This window comes from Rhinolophus ferrumequinum, chromosome 6 (genome assembly GCF_004115265.2).
Source record: "Rhinolophus ferrumequinum isolate MPI-CBG mRhiFer1 chromosome 6, mRhiFer1_v1.p, whole genome shotgun sequence".
Taxonomy (NCBI): Eukaryota; Metazoa; Chordata; class Mammalia; order Chiroptera; family Rhinolophidae; genus Rhinolophus; species Rhinolophus ferrumequinum.
Genome location: NC_046289.1, coordinates 64,336,230 through 64,360,145, shown reverse-complemented (window position 1 = coordinate 64,360,145; position 23,916 = coordinate 64,336,230). Strand labels below are relative to the sequence as shown.

Here is a 23,916-nt window from a genome sequence, read left to right as displayed (position 1 = left end):
AGAAAAAAAGTAGTAATTCTTATATTAGTAGAAGATTCTCTTTCGTGCGTCACCCACTTAGCTGTTTTCAGGGAAGGGAGAGCACAAAATCCCGGGATCTGCCCTCTGCTTCCGGAGGCCTTGCCCTCACTTCTGCCGGCATACCTCACGTGCTGCTCAAACCTCCGGGGAGGAGCCTCTGGACCCGGAGCTTCCCTGTCTGAGGGGGACTAACAGATGCTCCCACAGAAGTGTGCTAAGTCAGGACGCGGGGGAGGGCCTGTGGGCAGCGGCCGCACTGCACGCGCCCCTCACCCGCCCAGACCGCTGGGCTGTGCTGCCACCTGCTGGGCCTTGCCGGCACCACACCTTCACCTGGCTCTCCGGGCGGAGCAGGAGGCGGCAGGCCCCACTCCCAGGACAGGCCTTGAGCCGCAACGGTAGTGTCGTCATGCCTCCCTGTCCTCCCGCCTTCCCATCGCCCACCCATGCCCACCTGGTGCACCTGTTCACCTCCCACCCCAACCGAGGTTTTCACCCTTCAAAAATACCAACAGCAACAACGAAATCTAGCTGTTTTCACTACCAAAAAAGGGGAGGTGACAGTTTTATGTACAGTCTAACGTTTGAAATGGCATCTTTCCTTATTTGTCTTTTCTCCCTTTCTCTTTCTTTTGCGTCCTCCATTGTGCCACCGGCTTCATTTCCTTTTTGTTTTAAATCAGGCCTTTAGTGCGTATTCTTTGTATTTGGGGGTCCTTCGTTTTTATTTTTCTTCAGTAAGTAAAACAATACCAAAAAATGTATAAAGAGAAAGCTAAAAAACTAATGTTCATTCCTCATTTCCCCAGCCCTCTCTTCAAGGTGCCAATGGTGGGTATCTTTCTAAACCTTACTCCTTGATCATTCCGACATACGTAAGCACCGAACGCACCACAGGAGTCTCTGAGTTTTGTTCCGCCTCTCTCCCCACTTCTCTCTGATCCCACCCCCACCCTCTCTCTGAGATGGGAGAGAAGAGGCAGGGAGGAGGGGTTTCTAGCGCCTCACCTTGCAACACTGCCCTTCGAATGAACTTTCTAAGGACCAGGATTAGGAGTGTCCTCCTGATGCTGGGGGGTTTGGGGGAAGATGGTTTCTTTTGTATCACAGGGCTTTTAAAAAGTGCTATAGCTGCAGGGCAAGAAGGACCAGTAAGAAAGTAAGAAAGGCCATGAGGGGCGGCCAGTCAGCTCAGTTGGCTAGAGTGTGGTATTGGTAACCAAGGTTGCCGGTTTGATCCCCACATGGGCCACTGCAAGCTGTGCCCTCCTTAAGGAAAAAAAAAAAGAAAACGAAAAGGGCCATGAGGTGGGCTGGCTGACAGCACATTCTTCATTTTCTCTCCTTGCTTTTTTTCTTTTGTGTGAGAGAATGCTTTATTAATTTTATTCTGAAGGAATATTAAATATTGTTTTGTGTTTTATAATTCATTTTGGATTTTTCTATATCAGAAAACTTTTTTTACTTAGGGAAACAAATTGTTCAAAATGAAAAAAAATAATTATATAATAATGGGAAATTAATCTACATGTATTCGTTTGACAAATGTCTATAACCATCTCATCAGATTTTGCTTGAAGTTACTAGTATAACTAGACGTAGGTTACCTTACTCCCCTGGGACCCCAATCGTACCCCACCCCTCCTGCCTCCCACACTCCCAACATTTACAACCAAACTAGTACCCCATTACTTGATGAATCCTGGACCCCCATTCCCTCAAGGCCTGGCCTGGGCCTCAATTTCCAAACCACCTTTTAAGGTGTAAGGGGCTGAACATTCTGTATTTCAAGATCCTATATGAAAAAATTACCAGTCTCCTGCACTAACTAGATATTATTAGCATGGAGAGAGGTGAGGCCAGAAAGTCAAGGTCAGGCTGGTATTCATCCCCAGGGAGGGACATCTAAGGGCAGAGGAGAGCTCTCTGAGAGCCCTTCAGTATGGCACCAAATCTCCCCCACTCCTGGGTCTGCTGATGGAGCATCTAGGATATGCAGGGGCTGAGTTGGAGTTGGGGATACAGAGAAAAAAATCAGTCATTTCCCTGACACCGAAAGGGAAGAAGACTGCTTAGCAAGCAAGATGGCTGTGAAAACAGTTAATTACACTGCAGTGTGTGAGATGCCATAAGAGTGGTCCATAAGAAAGGGAAAAATAGAGAAGGGAGTGACTAAGTTTGGTCCTGAAGGCTTCCTAGAGCAGGCAACATCTGACTGGTTCTGAAAGGTGAGTACTTCTCCAAGCAGAAAGCCAGAAAGGCCACTCAAGACAGAGGGTATGAAAGAGCCTGACTTCTCTTCAAGCCCCAGCTTACACAAGAAATATAAAAGTTTTGCTTTAATGAGGAAAAGGACATGAAAAGAGAGGAATGGATGCAATAAAACATGGAGATGAAAATAATGTTTCTGTCAACGGATATTTTGGTTAATTAAAAAACTAACCAAAGAAAAGTAACGGAAGAAAACTAGGAAAAGAACAAATTCATACAAACAGATTTCAATGCACAGACTTGAGAGGAAGAAATGTTAGGCAGGAGCGAGAGCATACATACATACGGGCAAAGCAGTGCAAACTGGGACAGAAGAGTTGAAAATAAGGATTAAGGAATGATGAAGTGAACTCAGGTATGATACTGAAAATACACAACAGTTAATGTGATTCATGAGGTATGTGTGATTCATAAAACAGGGAGTAGGACAATTAGAAGGGAAAGCCCCATGCTGCTTATGAGCTGGGCCAGATGTGGGGAGACTTCTGGGTTCAAGGGTAATGAACCAGGACAAATAACTGAAGAGGCTTATGGGGTCTCCAAGCCCAAAAAACCTGAACCTCAACACTGTCTGCTATAAAAGTGTATCATAAAGCACGAAAGCATCAGGCAAAATTAATGGAACATAAGCCTGGCCAAGAAATAAACCTTAGTAAGTGTAAAAACTCAAGGTACGTTAAAAGGTATTATTAAAATTTATTACACTAAGTGAAAAGAGTTAGATCTTCATCTCAAACCATGTATCAAAATAATTCCAGATAGATTAAAAAAACTAATTATAAAAGAATGAAACTAAAGAAACCTGAAAAAAGGAAAATGATGTGACCTTTAATCTGCTTTTAAGATGGGAAAGAAAATTCCTAAGCATTAAAGTAGAAAACAATCACACGTGCACATGCACACAAACACAAAATGAATGGATTTACAAGGAAAAAAATTGTAATTTCTCCAAGTCAAAATCATAGGCAAAAGACAGGAAAAATGAAAACTAAGGGAAGCACCTATTTTCATGAAATATGACAGACACCAAATCCTTATATATAAAGAAATTACACAGAAAAAAACAAACTACAAGAAAATAGAGAAAGAACATGAAGAGACAATTCATAAAATATAAATGGGTAATAATGTGAAAAATGTTCGGCCACACACATAAAAATTAAGTCATTTTTCACCTTGCTCATTAACAACAAGTAAAAAAAAAAAGATAGTATTTAATGGCTTTGTGGTGAATATGAGTACGTAAATTGACATGATGATTCTGGAAAGCTGTATGTACATATCAGGAAGCTAGGAAAAGTACAAACCTTTTGATCCAGCAAGGCCTCCTCTAAGAGTCTATTCTAAAGAAATATTTAGAAATTCATGCAACATTTATAAACACTGCTGTTCATTTATAGCATTATTTATAACAGAAAAAATTCAGAAATAATTTACATTCTGAAACAACAAAAATAGTAGCTAGCACTTATATAATGCTTACTGTGTCAAACTCTGTTGGAAGTTTTTTTATTTCCTTAAACTTTGTTTTAATGGGTCTCAAAATTCTGTGACAGATTTTTGGTCAAGTTGTTTTCATTAAAAAGTATTGATTTTAAAAACTAATAACTTAAAAACTGCCACACACACAAAAAAACAAATGGTCCACAAAACATTCTCCTTTCCCTCTGAAGGTTTTACGATGCATTGTAATCATTGACCAGTCTTTTGCTATTATTACACTTAAATGGCCAATGGAGACAAACAGTTCTGAGACCCTCCTTCCCACTGATTAAGACTGGGGTGGCAGGTATTGGGGATAATATTCCCTTAGCCTTCTGAGCTTTCTGGGCAGACTTGGTGACCTTGCCAGCTCCAGCTGCTTTCTTGTCCACTGCTTTGATGACACCCACAGCAACTGTCTGTCTCATGTCACGAACAGCAAAACGGCCCAGAGGAGGGTAGTCAGAGAAGCTCTCAACACACACGGGCTTGCCAGGAACCATATCGACAATGGCAGCATCACCAGATTTCAAAAACTTGGGGCCATCTTCCAGCTCTTTCCCTGAATGACGATCAATCTTCTCCTTCAGCTCCGCAAATTTGCAAGCAATGTGAGCTGTGTGACAGTGGAGCACAGGTGCGTATCCAGCACCGATTTGGCCTGGATGGTTCAGGAGAATCACGGAGCTGTGACGCCAGCCGCTTCTATTGGTGGGTCATTTTTGCTGTCACCTGTCACACTTCCACGACTAACACGTTTTTTTTTAAAGATTTTGTTGGGGAAGGGGAACAGGACTTTATTGGGGAACAGTGTGTACTTCCAGGACTTTTTTCCAAGTCAAGTTGTTATCCTTTCAATCTTAGTTGTGGAGAGCGTAGCTCAGCTCCAGGTCCAGTTGCCGTTGCTATTTACAGGGGGGGTGCAGCCCACTATCCCTTGCGAAGTCGAACCACCAACCTTGTGGTTGAGAGGATGCGCTCCAACCAACTGAGTCATCCAGGAGCTCAGCGGCAGCTCAGCTCAAGGTGCCGTGTTCAATCTTAGTCTCAGGGGGCGGCGCACACCATCCTTTGCGGGATTTGAGGAATCGAACTGGCAACCTTGTGGTTGAGAGCCCACTGGCCCATGTGGGAATCGAACTGGCAGCCTTCAGAGTTAGGAGCATGGAGCTCTAACCACCTGAGCCACCGGGCCGGCCCCACGACTAACATCTTTGACAGACACATTCTTGACATTGAAGCCCACACTGTCCCCAGAAGAGCTTCACTCAAAGCTTCATGGTGCATTTCAACACACTTTACTTCAATTGTAACGCTGACTGCAGCAAAGGTGACTAGGATGCCGGGTTTGAGAACATCAGTCTCCACTTGGGCCACAGGGACAGTACCGATACCACCAATTTTGCAGACGTCCTGGAGGGGCAGATGCTAAGATTTGTCAGTTGGACGAGTTGGTGGCAGGCTGCAATCCAGAGCTTCAAGCAGCGTGATTCCACTGGCACTGCCATGTTTACGGGTGACTTTCCACCCCTTGAACCAAGGCATGTTAGCACCTGCCTCTCACATGTTGGCACCATTCCAACCAGAAATTGGCACAAATGCTACTGTGTCAGGGTTGCAGCCAATTTTCTTACTGTAGGTGCTGACTTCCTGAACGATTTCCTCGTATCTCTTCCAGCTGTAGGGCGGCTCAGTGGAATCCATTTTGTTAACACCAACAATTAGTTGTTTCACACCCAGTGTGTAAGCCAGAAGGGCATGCTCACAGGTGTGCCCATTCTTGGAGACGCCTGCTTCACATTCACCAAGACCGGCAGCAGCAATCAGGACAGCAAGTCAGCCTGAGATGAGCCTGTAATCATGTTTTTGATAAAGTCTCTGTCCTGGGGCATCAATGATGGTCACATACTTGCTGGTCTAGAATTTCCACAGGGAGCTATCCATGGTGAGCCCACACTCACATTCAGCTTTCAGTTTATCCAAAACCCAGGAATACTCGAAGGAGCCTTTCCCATCTCAGCAGCCTCCTTCTCAATTTTTTCGATGGTTCTTTTGTTGATCCCACCACATTTATAGGTCAGATGCCCAATACCGGTAGACTTGCCGGAATCTACGTGTCCAATGACAACGATGTTGATGTGTGTCTTTTCCTTTCCCATTTTGGGTTAGATTTAGTGGTGGTTTTCACTACACCTGTGTTCTGGAGGAAACCCATTGCAAAAAAAGCTGTTGGAAGTTCTTTACATGTAATAACTTATTTAACTCTTAAAACATCCCTATGAAGTAGAAATTATTATCTTCATTTTACAAATGAGGAATTTGTGACCTAATGAGGGGTTAACTATGATAATGAAAATCCATTCAATGAAAACTATGCAATCTATTTTAGACAATAAATGTTCTACTCCATACAAACACCATAGAAAAACCTGTGACTCCACTCCACCCATGCCATAATGGGTGAACGGGAAGTCCAGACTTCCACCCTCATCAGCTATAACAAAAAACCGAAACTTTTGCCAGGATGTCGTCAGAAAAGGCTGAGAATGGAGCTTAACCTGACCAGATGAAAAAATAAAATTATTCCTGGAAGAGAGGATTATAGTTGATATGTGTTTTCTCTAATGACCTTTATTCCGTTTCACATTAAGGAAAAAAAAATATTTAAAAAATAAACTAAGTTCTCCAAGACACAGGGTGGCTGAATGGATGAAAAAACAAGAGCCATCTATATGCTGCCTATAAGAGACTCACTTCAGATGTAAGACTCATTTCAGATGTAAGACTGACAGTTAAGGGATGGAAAAAAATATTCCATGCAAATGGAAACCAAAAGAAAGCTGGGATAGCTATACTAATATCAGACAAAATAGACTTTAAGACAAAGAATATAAAAAGAGACAGAGAAAAACATTATATAATGAAAAAGGGGTCAATCCATCAACAGAATATAACATTTGTAAATATATATGCACCCAACATAAGAGCATCTAAATATATAAAGCAACCATTAAAGACCTAAATGAAGAAAACAGACATCAATACAATAATAGTATGGAATTTTAATATCCCACTGTCATCAATGGATAGATCATCCAGACAGAAAAACAATAAGGAAACATTAGCCTTAAATGACACATTACATCATTTGGACTTAACAGAAACGTATGGAACATTCCACCCAAAAGCAACAGAATACATGTTCTTTTCAAGCACATATGGAATATTCTCTAGGACAGATCATATGTTAGGCCATAAAACAAGCCTTAATAAAGTTAAGAAAAATGAAATCATGTCAAGTATCTTTTCCAGCCACAATGGTATGAAACTAGAAATCAATTACAAGAAGAAAACAAAAATTCACACATATGTGGAGATTAAACAAACATAACGACATGCTACTGAACAACCAATGGTCAAAGCAGAAATCAAAAAACACCTTGAGAAAAATGAAAATAGAAACACAACATACCAAAATTTATGGGATGCAGCAAAAGCAGTTATAAGAGGGAAGTTCATAGCAATAAATATCTACAGTAAGAAACAAGAAATATATGGTGATAAAAGGAGAACTGACTCTGGGTGGTGAACACACAATGTGATATATAGATGATATAGCACAGAATTGTACACTTGAAACCTATGTAATTTTACTAACCATTGCCACCCTAATAAATTTTAATTTAAAAAAAGAAAAAAAGAAACAAGAAAGATCTCAAATAAACAATTTAACTTTACATCTCAAGGAACTAGAAAACGAAAAAAAAAGGAAGCCCAAAGTTAATCAAAGTAAGGAAATAATACAGATCAGAGGGGAAATAAATATAAACTAAAAGACAATAGAAAAGATGAATGAAACTAAGACAAATCTTTAGCTAGACTCACAAAGAAAAAGAGAGGAGTCAAATAAAATCAGAAATGAAAGAGGAGATGCTACAACTGATATCACTGATATCTATTGACTTCAATAATACATTAGAAGGATCATACACCAAGATAAATGAGATTTATCCCAGGGATGTAAGGATGGTTCGACACCTGCAAATCAATCAATGTGATACACCACATTAAGAAAAAGGATAAAAATCATATGATCATCTCAATAGATGCAGAAAAGCATTTGACATCCATTTATGATAAAAACTCTCAACAAAGTGGGTATAGGCAGAATGTACCTTAACATAATAAAGGCCATATATAACAAGTCCACATGCAACTGTGAAAGGCTGAAAGCTTTTCCTCTAAAATCACGACCAAGAAAAGGTTGCTCTCTCTCACCACTTTTATTCAACAGAATATTAGAATTCCTAACCAGAGCAATTGGGGTGGGGGGAAGAAATAAATAAAAAAGAAAAGAAATAAAAGGTATCCAAATCAGACAGGAAGAAATAAATTTGTCACTATTAGCAGATGACATAATATTATATATAGAAAACCCTAAAGACTCCACCCAAACACTATTAGAACTAATAAACGAACTCAGTAAAGGTGAAGGCACAAAATCAATATACAAAAATCAGTTGCATTTCTATACACTAATAATAAACTATCAGAAAGAAAAAAAATACCACTTATGACTGTACCAAAAAGAACAAAATACGTAAGAATAAATTTAACCAAGGCGCTGAAAGAATTGTACACTAAAAACTATAAGATATTGATGAAAGAAATTGAAGAAGACTCAAATAAATGGAAAGATATTCATACTCATGGATTGGAAGAATTAATATTGTTAAAATGTCCATCTACCAAAAGCAACCTACAGACTCAGTGCAATTTCTGTCAAAATTCCAATGGTATTTTTTACAGAAATAGAACAAGCAATCCTAAAATTTGTATGGAGCCATGAAAGACTACAAACAGCCAAAGCAATCTTTTTTTTTTTTTTTTTAATTGGGGAACAGTGTGTTTCTCTAGGGCCCATCAGTTCCAAGTCGTTGTCCTTCAATCTAGTTGTGGAGGGTGCAGCTCACTGACCCATGTGGGAATCGAAGCGGCAACCCTGTTGTTCAGAGCTCGCGCTCTAACCAACTAAGCCTGCAGCCTCCCACAACCAAAACAATCTTGAGAAAGAACAAAGCTGGTTTCAAACTATATTACAAAGCTACAGTAATCAAAACAGTATGGTTTTACAGACACAGAGATCAATGAAAAAATAGGAAGCCCAGAAATAAACCCACACGTTCATGGTCTATTAGTTTACGACAAAGTAATTACAATGGGGAAAGGACAGTCTCTTCAATAAGCAGTGTTGGGAAAACAGGACAGCCACGTGCAAAAGAATGAAATCTTACATTATACACAAAAATTAACTCAAAATGGGTTAAAGACTTGAACGTAAGACCGAAAACCAAAAAACTCCTAGAAGAAAACAGGTAGTAAGCTTCTTGACATCAGTCTTGACAATAATTTTTTGGATTTGACACCAAAAACAAAGGACAAAAGCAAAAATAAACAAGTGGGACTATATCAAACTATAAAGCTTCTGCATAGCAAAGGAATCCATCAAAAAAAATGAAAAGTCAACCTACGGAACAAGAGAAAATATTTGCAAATCATATATCTGATAATGGTGAATATAGAAAATGTATAAAGAACTCATACAACTCAATAGCAAAAGAAACCCAAAAAACAAAACAATCCAATTAAAAAGTGGGCAGAGGATCTAGAGACATTTTCCCAAAGAAGATAGCCAACAGATACATGAAAAGGTGCTCAACATCCATAATCATCAGGGAAATGTCCATCAAAATCACAATGAGATATCACATCACACCTCTTAGAATGGCTGCTATCAAGAAGACAAGAAATAGCAAGTGTTGGCAAGGATGTGGAGAAAAAGGAACCCTTGTGCATTGTTGGTGGGAATGTAAATTGGTGCAGCCACTATGGAAAACAGTATGGAGGTTCCTCAAAAAATTAAAAATAGAACTACCATATGATCCAGCAATTCTACTTTTGGGTATACAAGTATATCTGAAAGAAATGAAAACACTAACTCGAAAAGATGTATGCACTCCCATGTTCACAGCAGTATTATTTACAATAGCCAAGATAGAGAAGTGACCAAAGTATCCATCAATGGATGAATGGATAAAGAAAAATCTCTCTCTCTCTCTCTCTCTCTCTCTCTCACACACACACACACACACACAACACACACACACACACAAAATTCAGCCATAAGAAAAAATCTTGCCATATCTGACAACATAGAGATGGGCCTTGAGGGCATTATGTTTAGTGAAATAAGTCAGACAGAAAAGGACAACTACCATATGATTTCACTTATATGTGGAATCTAAAAAACAAAAACAAAAAACAACCCGAACTCACAGATACACAGAACAGATTGGTGGTTGCCAGAGGTAGTGTGTGGGGGGTGAGCAAGAGAGGTGAAGGGGGTCAAAAGGTACAAACTTCCAGTTATAAAATAAATAAGTCCTGGGGATGCAAAGTACAACACGATAGACTAGAGTTAATAACACTATATTGCATATTTGAAAATTGTTAAGCAAGTAGATCTTAAAAATTCTCATCTCAAGAAAAATATTCTATAACTACGTGAAGGTGGATATTAACCAGACTTATTGCGGTCATCATTTCACAGTATACATGTATCAAATCATTATGTTGTACACCTGAAATTAATACAATGTGATATGTCAATTGTGTCTCCATAAAAAAACACAGGGATGATTAGTTTCTTTCTACTGTTCTAAGCTAGGAGGCAGCATGGTTCACTGAAAGAAACAAGGTTCTAGAGTCTAAGAGATGTATTTTCAAATTTTGAATCTTCCACATACATGACCTTGGGTAAATTACTGACTCACTCAGCCTCAGGTTCTTCAGCTACCAAGTGAGGGAAGTATCGCCTACACATAGGACTGCTGTGAGGATGATATAATCCATGTGATGGACCCGACAAAAACCAGGCACTCAATGTAAGTTCCAAACCTCTCACTTATCCACTCCTGGGAGGGAGGTCAGTTGTGACACCAGCCCAGTATGAGGCCAACCTGATAGTAACTCCAGGGAAGGAGGTGGGTCCAGAGTGGGCCCAGGTCAGCCCAATTTGAATTCTTGAGGCAGACAAGTCTGTTGGGGAGGCGCGGGGTGTTGAGGGGGGCAGTTCTAAACTTCAATCCTTGGTTTGCCCCCAGGGGCTCTGAAATACTCTCATTCAAAGGGCAGAGCGCATCGGTAAGTGACCTGAGACCTTCCAAAGTGGCTGGGAACCAAACCCCAGCTGGCCTAAGAATGCTGGTCCAGTGTGTCTGTCCTGATTAACTAGTTCTTAGTATCTTTAGTTGCTAAGCCTGCTCTGGGCAGGCCCCATTCCTGGGTTTTAGCCCGGAAGGCCAGTTTTGACTTTGAACCAGTTGGCCTAGCATTTGATGTTTTGTGTTACAAACTGGATTCCCAGCTTTGGCCAGTCTCTTGGAGTGAGTGCTGCCTTGAAGAATTTCTCATCATGTAAACACAACTCTCCTAAAGCAGGCCTTTGAAAAAGCTTCCGGTGTCAACACTGTTTATTATGAAATAATTCTACCTTATGAGCTGCTCAAGAGGCTGGATTCAGGGCAAAAACCTACAACAATATTTATCTTAAAGTTGGGAAGGAACAGGAACTTTCATTAGAACAAAGAAATTGAGGGCCCACATGCGGAATGATGTGGGATTAACATACGACTGTCTATTCCAGGCCTGAGGGCTGGCAGCTCCTGTGAGGTGACCTGCAGGTGCTGGGATGGCTTAGGCAGGGCTGCGGGCCGCCACCGGAAGATGCCAAAGGCTCCTGCCATCTTCACACTTGCAGTTTCCTTCTTGACCTATAGGTTTCCCCAAGGTCCTCTGGTCTCCCTGGCACTTGGAAACATTAATTTGCATTTCCTGAGACTTAGCAGAGAGGAGCTAGGTGACAGTTGCCGGGCTTCCCACCCAAACCCGGCCCAGACAGAGGGTTTTCAGAGAACCAGGCTGTCTCCAAGCCCAGCGTCAGAACGACAAAGATCTCAGATGAACATAAGCTCCACGAGGACGGTAACCTCCAGTTTGCAGAAGGGTGGTCTTCCTCCTGATGTCTCTACCTACCCCCCACCGTCTCCATCCGAGGACACTACTTGAGTTGAGTCTGTCTTTCATGTCTCAGGATCCTCATCCAGAGCATAAACTACCAAACAGAGTAACATGTTCAGATGCTACTGAGGGCAAAGAGCCAGGCTGTTGCTATGCTTAGGTGGCGATGACCTTAAGTTCCACACTTTCTATAGTTTTCTCTCTCTTCCCTAGTCAGGCTCTATTAGACTGTGCCAGATGCCAGCGCTTCCCTGGAAGCCGTTCCACTCTGCAGTTTTTTTTCTGGTCTGGAAGAACAGACACGCGGGTTATAACTGTATCGCAAATGAGAGCACACAGGTGTAGGACATTATGGGGGTTCCCCTCACAAATAAAGGGAATGCATGTTAGGGGGCAGGGAGCTTTGATTATCCTCAGGGCCCAGGACAGTGCACTGAACAGTACCTGGCACTTAGTAGGCACATAATAAGTACCTATTGAATGAAAGGGGCAAATATTCATTTGTTCTCAACCAAATTAGTTCAGGCTCACTGAGAAGTAAAAGGCAGTGGGTGCTTTCCCGACCCTAGGAGACCTTAGACTATTTCACAATTTCCCCTTCTACCTGCTAACACCTCTTGGGAAATGAAGCCTGGAAAAGGGAAGAATCACTATAGCAGACTGCCTGCCGGGAAAACCTCAGTGGAAACTAAATGTTATCCCTCAGAGCCCACATCACAGCGGGGAAGGATGAGTCATGAATTAACAGCCACTCAGCCCTTCCCAGAGTCTTCAAAACTGGTTCCACCACTTGCAGCAACTTGAGCCTAAGCAGGGGAGGGGGCGGGAGCTGGGTCCCCACCACCTCCAGTGGGCTTTCCGCCTCCGACAATCCACCTGCCTCCAGTTTCACTTTTTGAGGTAAGTGAACTCCTGACTCGCCCAAAAAAGCCAGGCACTAAGGGGTCCAATAAACATAAAATAGCCATTATTAACTTAAAAGAAAGGTGCCCCACAAAGAAGAGATCATTACTTTTTTAAAAGGCTGCTGTCCTATCTTATAATAAAACTGGAGCCAGGTAAGTGAGTGGTACAAGTAATTAGGCCAGACTCATAGATGGGACGTGGATATGGAGGACACGCAGGAAGGCCACTCTGCGTGACAACAGGTACTGAATGAACAAACCACCCCAGTGAATCAGCTGGAAAGGCCGGGTTCCAGGAATGGGAACAGTCAGTAAGCACTGCCAAGCAGTAATTTCTCCCCCCCGCCCGGGGGAGGCAGACCTCTCCCCATCCCGGCACCGGAACGCAGAGGTTAGGTGACTGCCTGATGTCACAGGCAGGAAGTAAACCGCAGAGCTCTGGGCACGTATGTAAAAGTCCCCTCTGAAACTGACTCTTCTTAAATCTGTAAGGAACAACGTCTGAGCATCACATTCTAGGGTACAACAGAAATATGTGGTTTCCATAAAGGTATTAGCTGGCATACAGGTAAAATAGCCTTTTCCATAAAGCAATCATAAAATACAACCACCACCACCACCACCCCCACCCGCTGGAAAATGTCAATATTAAGTTCCCATCCATGGTAGTTTTCCAGGTAAATACACTTAAAATTTGAATCTTTGAGTTAGAAGACTGCAGGTCACTACAGAAACTATGGACGGCTCCCAAGGCTCACTGCAAACGGGGGGCCAGTCACCCCCAGACCAGCACCCTCAGTTCAGCACTCTCCAGATGTGCGCCTGCTGATGGTACCAAGACGATTATGGGGACCCCGGCCCTCACGCCAACACCTCCCTCAGGCTGTGCCCATGGCCCGTGATGCAGACTCAGGGCAGTGGCCTGGCAGCTGGACTGCCCGGCATCACGCACAAGCCCGGCCGGCTTCTCTCCACATGTCGCCCCGGGGGCCCCCTGGGACCTGGGCCTCAGCCCATCATGGAAGTCCTTCTTCAGCTCCTCCCATCCCTGGGTTCTCACCTCTGGGTCCCCCTCTTCCTGGGCCCCAAGCCCTGCCCTGCCCTCCTCGGCCTACTTTCCCCAACCAGCTGATCACATGGAGCCCCATCTATGGCCACCCGCCCCCATCGTCAGATGTCCCCTTCTCAGGCCCTGCTCCCTCCCTCCCACCCTTCCCCTAAGCACTTCTGCATCAGGCTCAGACTCCAAAATGCTTGCCTACGTCCTCCTTCCAGTTTGGAGATGCCCAGCCTTCAGGTATCAGATACCCTGGGGCTGGCTGCTCCTTACCTGTCCCTACTGCCTGCTGTCACCCTCACCCCTGGAGACCTGGGTCCCCAGCCCCAAAGCTGCTCTCTCTGCCTGGCCTCTGCCGTCTTCCAGGTGCAGAACTCCTTTGTGGGCCCTGGTACTTCCTATATCTCATTCATTTCTTTTGTGCCTAACGCACTGGCTTCATAAACAAATTTATATTAGTAAAAAGAAATGAGTTGATTTAAAGAAAAATAATATTAACTAAATAACAGTATTCAGGAACAGCAAAAATAGGGAAGAGCTATGCAAATGCAGACCATTTTGAATACTGCCTCGTTTGAAATGGAAACTCTGGTTGTTTTAACGCAAATGTTAACGCACTTCCTCAAACTGTCCACATGGGCTGAATACCTGCTAGGTTCACCCAGTTCGAGCAGCCTGACTCACGGTCAAATCTCTGTGTCACAGTTAGAGGTGGGAAACTCTCTGGGGCCCAAAGACCCGTTGCTTACTGCCCTAATTGCTCCTGAAGTGTGGGTCATGGGAAAAGCTCTGAAACAGGAGCAGAAAATCTGGGTTTGTGCAGGCACTCTGCATTTACTAGCCACCGTATGCTGGGCAAATCAATTAAACTCTTTCAGCCTTCATCTTCTCATCTATAAATTGGAGCTAATGGTCCTTGCCTACCTCACAGCCTTGTTTTGAAGATCACATCAAATGAGATAATTTATGTGAAAGCACTTTGGTGTCATATAAATGTGAGGTATTATCCTGAATGCTAATGAATAGCTTACAGCTTACAAACACAAATGAATCATTCCTTTTGACTGAACAGGCCGCCAAATAACTTCCAAAATCCAGAGCTTCAGCCAGACAAGCAAACCCAGGAACGAGTTAACCATCAGAGAGATGCCGAGACTTGGAGGCCTGGCTCCCAGTTCTGCCCAGTGCTGGTCAGGGCGCTTGGTGAACAAATGACGGTCGTCAAAGGCAACCAGGCTTGGTGCCAACCGCAAGGACTCCGCACCTGGCCTGGAGGTAAGAAGTCTTGGGGAGGTTTCTGTTGGAGACAGCGGGTCCAGTCAGGCACACCTCAAATCCAGAAAGGGTCCCCGGAGCCCACAGGAGCAAGTTTAACCAGCCTAGGGCCAAGAGGCCCAAAGATGCCACATTTTTCAGCTTTATCTCCTGCCACCTCCTCAGTGAACCCTGGACAATGTCACGCCAGGCACTTCTACATCTACATCTTCGTGCTCATGCTCTTCTCTGTCCTCCAAAACTTACTCTTCTTAAATCTGTAAGGAACAACAGAATGTGATCTGAGCATCACATTCTAGGATACAACAGAAATATGTGGTTTCCATAAAGGTATTAGCTGGCATACAGGTAAAATAGCCTTTTCCTTAAAGCAATCATAAAATACAACCACCACCACCACCGCCCCCTGCAAAATGTCAGTATTAAGTCCCATGGTAGTTTTCCAGGTAAATACACTTAAAATTTGAGTCTTTGAGTTTGAAGCCGTCAGAGGGCTTCAACTGAAAGGCGAGGTGGCTGAGGAAAGGAGAGAGAGTCTCATGTCAGCTGCAGGGGAGCAGCAATGATGTTACACTGGGGCTCCCGCCTGGCCTGACACTCCCTCACTGGTGATCTCTGGCAAGTTCCATAACCTCTCTGGACCTCCATCCTCCTGGCTATAAAATGAAAAAAGCAGATGACCACGGAGACCCCTTTTACCCCTGCTGCAACATATTCTTTTCTCCCCTCAAGGTCACGCACAAAACACTTCCCGAGGGACGTCTTCCCTGATCCTGCCAGATATGCATCATGTCTTCCTCTTGATTCCTACAGCATTTTCCTCATACACTTCACTGAGCCTTTCACTCTACCTCGTTTACTGTACTGCGTGAGCTGCTGCAGGCAGAAGCGACGTCTAACAGTCCCACATGTACCTTGTCTCTGGTGACACACTCCATTCATTTGTCGATTTGAACTGAACAGTGAACTCTGCTGATCCTCAGCTTTGTTCCACCTGATTCCCCGCCTCCTTCCTACCCTGACCTCTGCCTCAGGCGGGACGCACTGGTGTAGCACTGGGTGAATCAGCCTGGGTCTGTCAGGACTGGGAAGAGTGAGAGGGGTGAGGAAGGAGGGCACCCTTGTCATGTGTTGTGGGCCGGGTGTATTTGACTGGAGCACTTACAGTGAAGGAAGACGGAACAGTAATAATAGCAAGAACTAACCTGTGGTGGGCACGCACTCTGTGCCAGGCCCGTGCCAGGTGCTTTACCTGGACTGAGTTTCACAACAACGCCAGCCAGGAGGAACTGCCATCATCCGCATTTTGCAGACGGGGCAGCCAAGGCACACAGAGGTGAAATATTTGCTCAAGGTCACAAATTAGGTAAGTCATAGGACCCGTACCCAGGCACTCTGACTCCGAAGTCCACTTTCTTAACTATCACTGGTCGTAAGTACAAAGGCACATTTATAATTGCCAACATTGCTCAGTGCTGTGTATTATGATTTCCATCCATTCTCAACACACAGCAGATGTAGCAAGCCACAATTCTTGGCCTTACTTGTTAAGATTAGTATTTTCTACACCAAGTTATACTCTCTAGGAAATTGTCATCTGATTAGAAAATGTCAACTTCTAGAATTATCAACTTTAACTTCTGCCTTTCAAGATGGGCCACAAGAGCAAGAGACGGGGAAGCTGGAAACAGATGAGATGAGCTGACCCTACAGGGACCGCTGTCTTCACATTTGATCCCTAGCACCAGGTTCTGGGAAGGGCACGTGGTAGGCACTTAATAAAATTTTGTGGGACCAAATGGTACTTGTAAGAAATGTTTCTACCCTCTTCTAAAACACACACGGAGGAGGGGAAAGGAAACCAAAAAGAAGCAGGGAGAACACTATAAAGTTTGATTTAATAAAGTGTGTGTGTGCCTGCTCTGGGCAAGGCAGTGGGCACGCAGCATGCTGCTTTCAAGAGTCAGGGCGGGGGCCCTCAGCAGAGAGATGGGCCATCTCCTAACTACTCAGTGGGCGTATACGTCGGTACCACCTTTCTGAAAGACAATTTTGAAAAAGCTTGTAAGTTTATTTATGTGGGGGCTAGTGATTTCACTTTGTCACAAAGTATTACTGCCTAAGAAAATAATAACGCGTACTCATTGAATCATTCAACAAGGACTTACTGAGTACCTATCAAGGGTTAGGGAGTATTCTGGGTGCTAGAGACAGGCAGTAAACAAAAGAGAAGTCCCTTCCTCCCTGGATTTTTTTACATTCCAATGGGAAAGACCAATGGTAAGCAAATGGGTATGTAATATAATGCAAAGTAATGAGATGTGCTACTTAAAAATATATAGCAGAGTAAGGGTGTGACAGCTAATTTAAATAGGTGGTCAGGGAAAGCCTCTCGGAAAAGGTAACATTCAAATGGAAACCTGAATAAGGTGTGGGAGTGAGATATACAACTGCCAGGAGGAAGATGTTCTAAGCAGAAGGTTTAGGGAACGTAAAGGCCCTGAAGCAAGGATGTGTTAGGTGAGTTTGAAAAATTTGTCACTGGAGGTCCATTTCATACCCATTAGGATGGTTGTTATCCAAAATAAGGGAAAATAACAAGTGTTGGGGAGGATGTGGAGAAATTGGATCCCTCACGCCCTGCTGGTGGGAATGTGCACTGTGCAGCCGCTGTGGGAGCCAATATGGCGGTTCCTGAAACCATGAGACCTGGCGCTGCCCTAGGGACCCATCCATCCCACCTCTGGGCAGAGCTCCAAAGAACTGAAAGCAGGATATTTACACACCATGTCCACAGCAGCATTATTCACAATAGCCAAAAGGTGGAAACAACCCAAGTGTCCATCAAAAGACGAATGGGTGAACAACATGTGGTTTATACGTACAACGGAATATTATTCAGCCGTATAAAGGAAGCAAATTCTGACACATGCTACTATATGGGTGAACCTTACAAATATTACCTTAAGTGAAATAAGCCAATCACAAAAGTACGAATACTATACGATATTTGTGTGTTCGTTTATATGAGGTACATAGAATAGTTAAGTTCATAGGGAAAAAAAGTGGAAAAGTATTTACCGGGGTCCGAGGGGAGAAGGGAATGGAAGTGAATGATTAGGAGTATGAAGTTCAGTTTGGGATGATGGGAAAGTTCTGGAGATGGACAGTGGCGATGGTTGTACAACAATGTGAATGTACTTAACACACTCAAAAAAGGGTTAAAGTGGTAAATGTTACTTTTTACCACAATTTTTTTTAAAAAATCACAGGACGATGTGGTGGAGCAGTGAGCAAGGAGAGAACGGTAGGGAATGTGCAGAAAAGGCGATGAGGGCCCCATGGGCCAAGGAAGGCGTTCGGGTTTCATTGTAAGAATGAGGAGAAGCCAATGGGGAGTTAGGAGCAGAGGTGACACAACCGGATTTACATTCTAAAGACTCGCTCTGGCTGCTGTGTGAAGAGGTTCAAGGGGCAAGAAGAGAACTAGAAAAAGGGTCAGAAGGCCACTGCAGTCACCCAGGTAACTCCTGAGGTTATTTCATCTTTTGAGGATTTGCAAATGGCATGAATCCACAAACTACTCTTCATGTTGACCCTGGGGCTTCATGTTGACTCCTCTCGCCAGGAGCATTGCCATACCACGCCCAGGCCCGCGACTCCAGGCTTTCCTGTAAGAAAATGACACCTTGCCCTGCCTGTCTCTTCTAGGGCTGCATAGGGAACAAAAATGTCTACCTTTGGGAATTGCTCTCACAATTCCCATGAATGTGGTGTTTAGCCCACTTTTGGGCCTTCGGGTTTGTTGTGATAAGAGAGAGAAACGTTTCCAGAAGGGCTACTAGCTCCACGTACACAAAGATGGACTTGGACTTGTCCCTAACTCTAGCAGACGTAGGCGAACTTTTTCTGTAAAAGACCAGATAATAAAACTTTAGGGGGCTACGCATGGTCTTTGTCACATATTCTTCTCTATTTTTGTTTTATTGTGGTAATATATGTAACATAAAATATACATAAAATTTACTGTTACCATTTTTAAGTGTACAGTTCTGTGACATTAAGTACATTCACGTCATTGTGCAACCATCACCACCATCTGTTTTCAGAACTTTTTTTCATGTTCCCCAACTGAAATTCGACACCAATTAAACACTAACTCCTCATTCCATTGCCACGCCAGTCCCTGGCAACCGCCATTCTACCTTCTGTCTCTATGAAGCTGACTATTCTAGGAACTTCACAGAAGAGGAATCATACAGTATTTGTCCTTTTGTGGCTGGCTTATTTCACTTAGCATCATGTCTTCAAATTTCATCCATGCTGTAGCACGTGTCAGAATTTCCTTCAGTTTTAAAGCTGAATAATATTCCATTGTATGTATTTCCCACATTTGGTTTATCCATTCATCCGCTGGTGGCCACTTGGGTTGTTCTCACCTTTTGTCTATTGTGAATAATGCTGCTATGAACATGTACAAATACCTGCTCAAGTCCGTGCTTTCATTTCTTTTGGGTATACACCCAGAAATGAAAGTATTGAATCATATGGTAAATCTTTGTTTAATGTTTTGAGGAATCGCCATGCTGTGTTTCCACAGTAGCTGCACCACCAGTTACATACAAGGATTCCAACTTCTCCACATCCTCACCAACACTTGTTATTTTCTGTTTGTTTGTTTTTGTTTTTATAATAGCCATCTGAATGAGTGTGAAGTGGCATCTCATTATAGTTTTGATTTGCATTTACCTAATGACGAGTGGTATTAAACATCTTTTCATGTACTTAGTGGCCATTTGTATAACTTTTTTGGAGAAATGGCTATTCAATTCTTTTCCCCATTTTTCAATTGAGTTGTTTGGTTTTTTTTGTTATTGTTGAGTTGCGTTTTTTATAATCCTTTAAACATGTAAAAACCATTCTTAGCTCATGGTCCATTAAAAAAACAGGTCACAAAGATAAAAGACAAAACAAAACAAAAAACAAACAAACAAAAAACAGGTCCTGGGCCACTGACTGCCCCCACGTCTCCTGATTCTCAAGTCCAGTTGTTGCAGTGGCTTCTTTGACCACTACTTGATTCATTCAACAAATATTTATTGAGAGCCTACTCTGTGCCAGTCACCAGGCGAAAGGCTGCTATGGATGTGAATGGACCAGATCTGTTCTTGAGAGCTGAGTACAGGGGAGCGTAAGGCATGAGACAAACAATCACACAAATGAATATATAACTGCAAACTGAAATAAGGGCTGGAACCAGGTTAACAGAAGGAGGAAGAACTCTCCGGGCAGAGGGAAAAGCATGCATGAAGGGGTAAGAAATTCTACTGAGGGGCAGCCGGATGGCTCAGTTGGTTAGAGCGTGAGCTCTGAACAATAGGGTGGCCGGTTCGATTCCCACATGGGCCAGTGAGCTGTGCCCTCCACAACTAGATTGAAGACAACGAGCTGCCGCTGAGCTTCCAGAAGGGTGGCCAGACGGCTCAGCTGGTCAGAGACTGAGCTCTCAACAACAAAGTTGCCAGTTCAATTCCCACATGGGATGGTGGGCTGCGCCCCCTGCAACTAAAGATTGAAAACAGCAACTGGACTTGGAGCTGAGCTGCGCCCTCCACAACTAGATTGAAGGACAACTTGGAGCTGATAGGCCCTGGAGCAACATACTGTCCTCCAATATTCCCCAATAAAATGTATTTAAAAAAAAAGAAAAAAGAAAAAAAATTCGATTGAATATTTTATTAAAAATGCAATACAGTTTTAAGGGAGTACCAAGATCATTCCATTTTCTGTGAGAATAGATTGGAGTAGCACAACAGATCGGAATAGACTAGAAGGGAGACAAGTTGACAGGCTATTCTAACAGTTCAAATGGATGTTGGTGGGGCTTGGGCAGAGTGGTGATAGCAGAAATGGAGATAAGTGAACAGATTTGAGAATTATTTACAAGGTTGACTCATTAGGACCTGGTGACGAACTAAATGACAGGAGTGAGAGGATAGGGAGGTATCAAGAATGACTCCAGTGTGGGTGGCTGTTTAGCTCAGTTGGTTAGAGCCCGAGCTCTGAACAACAGTGTTGTCGGTTCGATTCCTACTGGGTCAGTGAGCTGCGCCCTCCACAACTAGATTGAAGGACAACTACTTGGAGCTGATGGGCCCTGGAGAAACACATTGTTCCTCAATGTTCCCAAACAAAAAAATTTTAAAAATTAAAACAAAACAAAAAGAAAGAAAAAAATGATTCCAGTTTCCTAGCTCAAGTGGATGGATGGTGGGACCATTTACTGAGATGGAGACGTCCAAGGAAGAAGCAGGTTTGGAGAGACAAGTTCAAGAGTTCAATTTGGGATGTAGTAAGATTTAGCCCCCTAGAAACATCCAAATGGAGAGGTCAAAAAAGCAGATGGATATGTAGATTTGGGATGCAGAAAAGGATTCAGATTTGGTCTGAAAAGAATTTAAATTTGGTGTTGGTGCTCATCACTACCACTGAGTTGTACGGGGCTGCAAAGGGCCAGAGTGGCACAGTGGAAGGAGCACCGACTGGGGCTGGGTATCAGGGGATTTGGGTTCTAGTCCCAATTCTGTCACTAACCATCCTCTCTGAGATTCAGGTTCACCATCAGTAACACAGGAGGTTGGCCTAGATCGGGGCTCCTTTAATCTTTTTTGGGATAAGAATGACCATCTCTCCTCAAAAATAAACAGACAAAAAACATTACACATGTTTATTTAGTCCTTGGTGCCTTTCTGTGGACCCTGAATTAGGAACTCCTAGACTATATGACCAGACAACCAAAGTTGAGGAAGCCTTCCTTGAATACATTTTAAAATCTGTTTGTCCTCCCGGTTCCCCTAGAGAATATGACAGGCATTGAACCTAGGAGAGGGGACACCAGCGCCTAGGTCTCCCTGGTCCTCTACCGAAAATTATCCATTACCATGAAGTTAGCCACGATATCCAAAAGCCCCAACCTACTTTTCAAGGTTTATCTCCTTTTACCCTTTCTTCTTGGCCTATGCTCCAAACTGGATTACACACATTCTCCCCTTTCTTGGAATACCCTTCCTCTGTATCGCCACACATCCAAACTCTGCCTGTTCTTCAAGGCTTCAAATGCCTTCTCTGCTTCCCTCACCGCCTCTCCCAGACTAGAAGCAACTTCAGCCTCCTCTGAACACCCACAGCACTTTGTCTTTATCCTTCTGGAGGAATTTACCATGTTCTCCCTCATGTTACAGTAGTGCCTCCCCTACTAAAAGGTAGGAGTTGCACCTGTTATCCTTTATAAAGGGACTTCTCACATATCCCTTATCTCATCTGAGTGAAAATCGGATCCCAACCACACTGGCCTGCTTAGATCTTGGTCTCTTGCCTAGACAACAGCCCCACCTGACCCCCTAGTGGCAGTTCCTCAACCTACCCCCTTACTCGTGTCCATTCTGCACACTGATGTTGAATATTTACTTTAAAATCTGATTCTGCACTTCTCTGAGTAATATATACATCAACGGCTCCCAACTGCCTTCCTCGGGAGTTCTCAACTTCAGGCTTTCAACACACTGGCTAGATCAGATGTGAAATGTCCAAACTAATTTCTCACTATTAAGGAAGTACAAGTTAAACAATTAAAAAATATAAAGCACTTAGAATAGTGCCCAGCACATAGTAAGCATTATACAGGTTTTAGGTATTATTAATACTGAAATGTTGAGACTTATGAAACAGGTGTAGCAGATGTTTTTGGTGCTCTGTCCACATCCCCATGGCCCTCTTCTGATTTTACCTGCAGCCGCAGGGACAGTTCTGTACAGGCTTACAGCATCTCTCCTCAAGGGCCCTATGGGTCTCCCTGCTTTTCTGTCCCAGAGCTTCCTCTTCTTACAAGTTCACTCAGTCCATGAGGAGGCCAGAACTTTCATCTGATGAATTAGTTGCCTCCCCTTCCTACACCGCTACAACTACCAACCATGATCCAGGGGAAGGTAACAGAAATCTTTATTACAGCTTGGTCAGTGTTCCACTCACTGGCACTTTTATCAATACCTTCCTGTGGAGTTTCAGGCCATCTGCTTTACCCTTCTGGTCCTCCTGCTTTTGGCCCACTAGCACATGTTGAGAAGGCAACACCTGAGCATCTGCTACTTTAAGAGTCAATGGGCAGGGGTGGAAAAGAAAACAGAGACGGTAGAGTCATAGGTCCCAATGCCAAGGAGAGGGTGAAAAGAGAGGGGCGGGGCCTTGAGACCTGGCCTTTCCTTTGCCTTAGGCTCTAAGTGGAGTTAAATCAGCCTTCAGGAGAGACTGAATGAAATCCTTTCAGCCACAGTCAAGACAGAAATGGAATTAAAGGCTGACCTGCGCACGCGCAGGGAGGAGGCTGGGTTCCCTCCCAGGCTCACCCCGCGGCCACAGGGAGAGTAGAGTACCCCGCACGAAAGCCTCCCTGCTGGGACCCCCCCCCCACCCTCTTGTGAGGCCCTCAGAGCATGGAACGGTCTGGGAGCCCACCTTCTGAGGCCGTCAGGCCGCTCGTCGCTCCCCGCTCAGAGCCCGGCCGAACCTGGAAAGCGGATGCCAGCCGCGGGCTATGCGCCAAGACAGGAAGGGCCACCAGACCTCTCGGATCGGCTCTCCTCGCCACGGTTCTTACCTCTTTGTCCGCTGCCTTCTCCTCAATACCTAGCAGCGCGTACAGGTCCATCTGTAAGAGCTCCTCGGTCACCGCCATGGTTCCAACCCTGACTGGATCGTACTACAACTCCCAAGAGCCTCAGCGTGCGCGGGGATTCTCGGGGATTGTCGGCCCTGAGCCGGCTGAATGGC

At 43.8% G+C, this 23,916-nt stretch overlaps 1 protein-coding gene and 1 pseudogene across 2 annotated transcripts in view; both read right to left on the bottom strand.

Annotated features, from left to right (window-relative positions):
- The window catches only part of DNAJC17 (DnaJ heat shock protein family (Hsp40) member C17), a 35,272-nt gene extending 11,374 nt beyond the window's left edge, over nucleotides 1-23,898 (bottom strand). The window contains exon 1 of one of the 2 annotated variants that reach the window (XM_033107504.1): nucleotides 23,744-23,898. In XM_033107504.1, the coding sequence (XP_032963395.1) occupies nucleotides 23,744-23,821 (78 nt within the window). In that variant the 5' untranslated portion in view covers nucleotides 23,822-23,898. The remainder of the gene's footprint in view (nucleotides 1-23,743) is intronic. The other variant, XM_033107505.1, reaches the window with a different exon arrangement.
- Nucleotides 3,809-23,846, bottom strand: LOC117023059 (elongation factor 1-alpha 1-like; annotated as a pseudogene).
- Nucleotides 23,899-23,916: the final 18 nt, after the last annotated feature.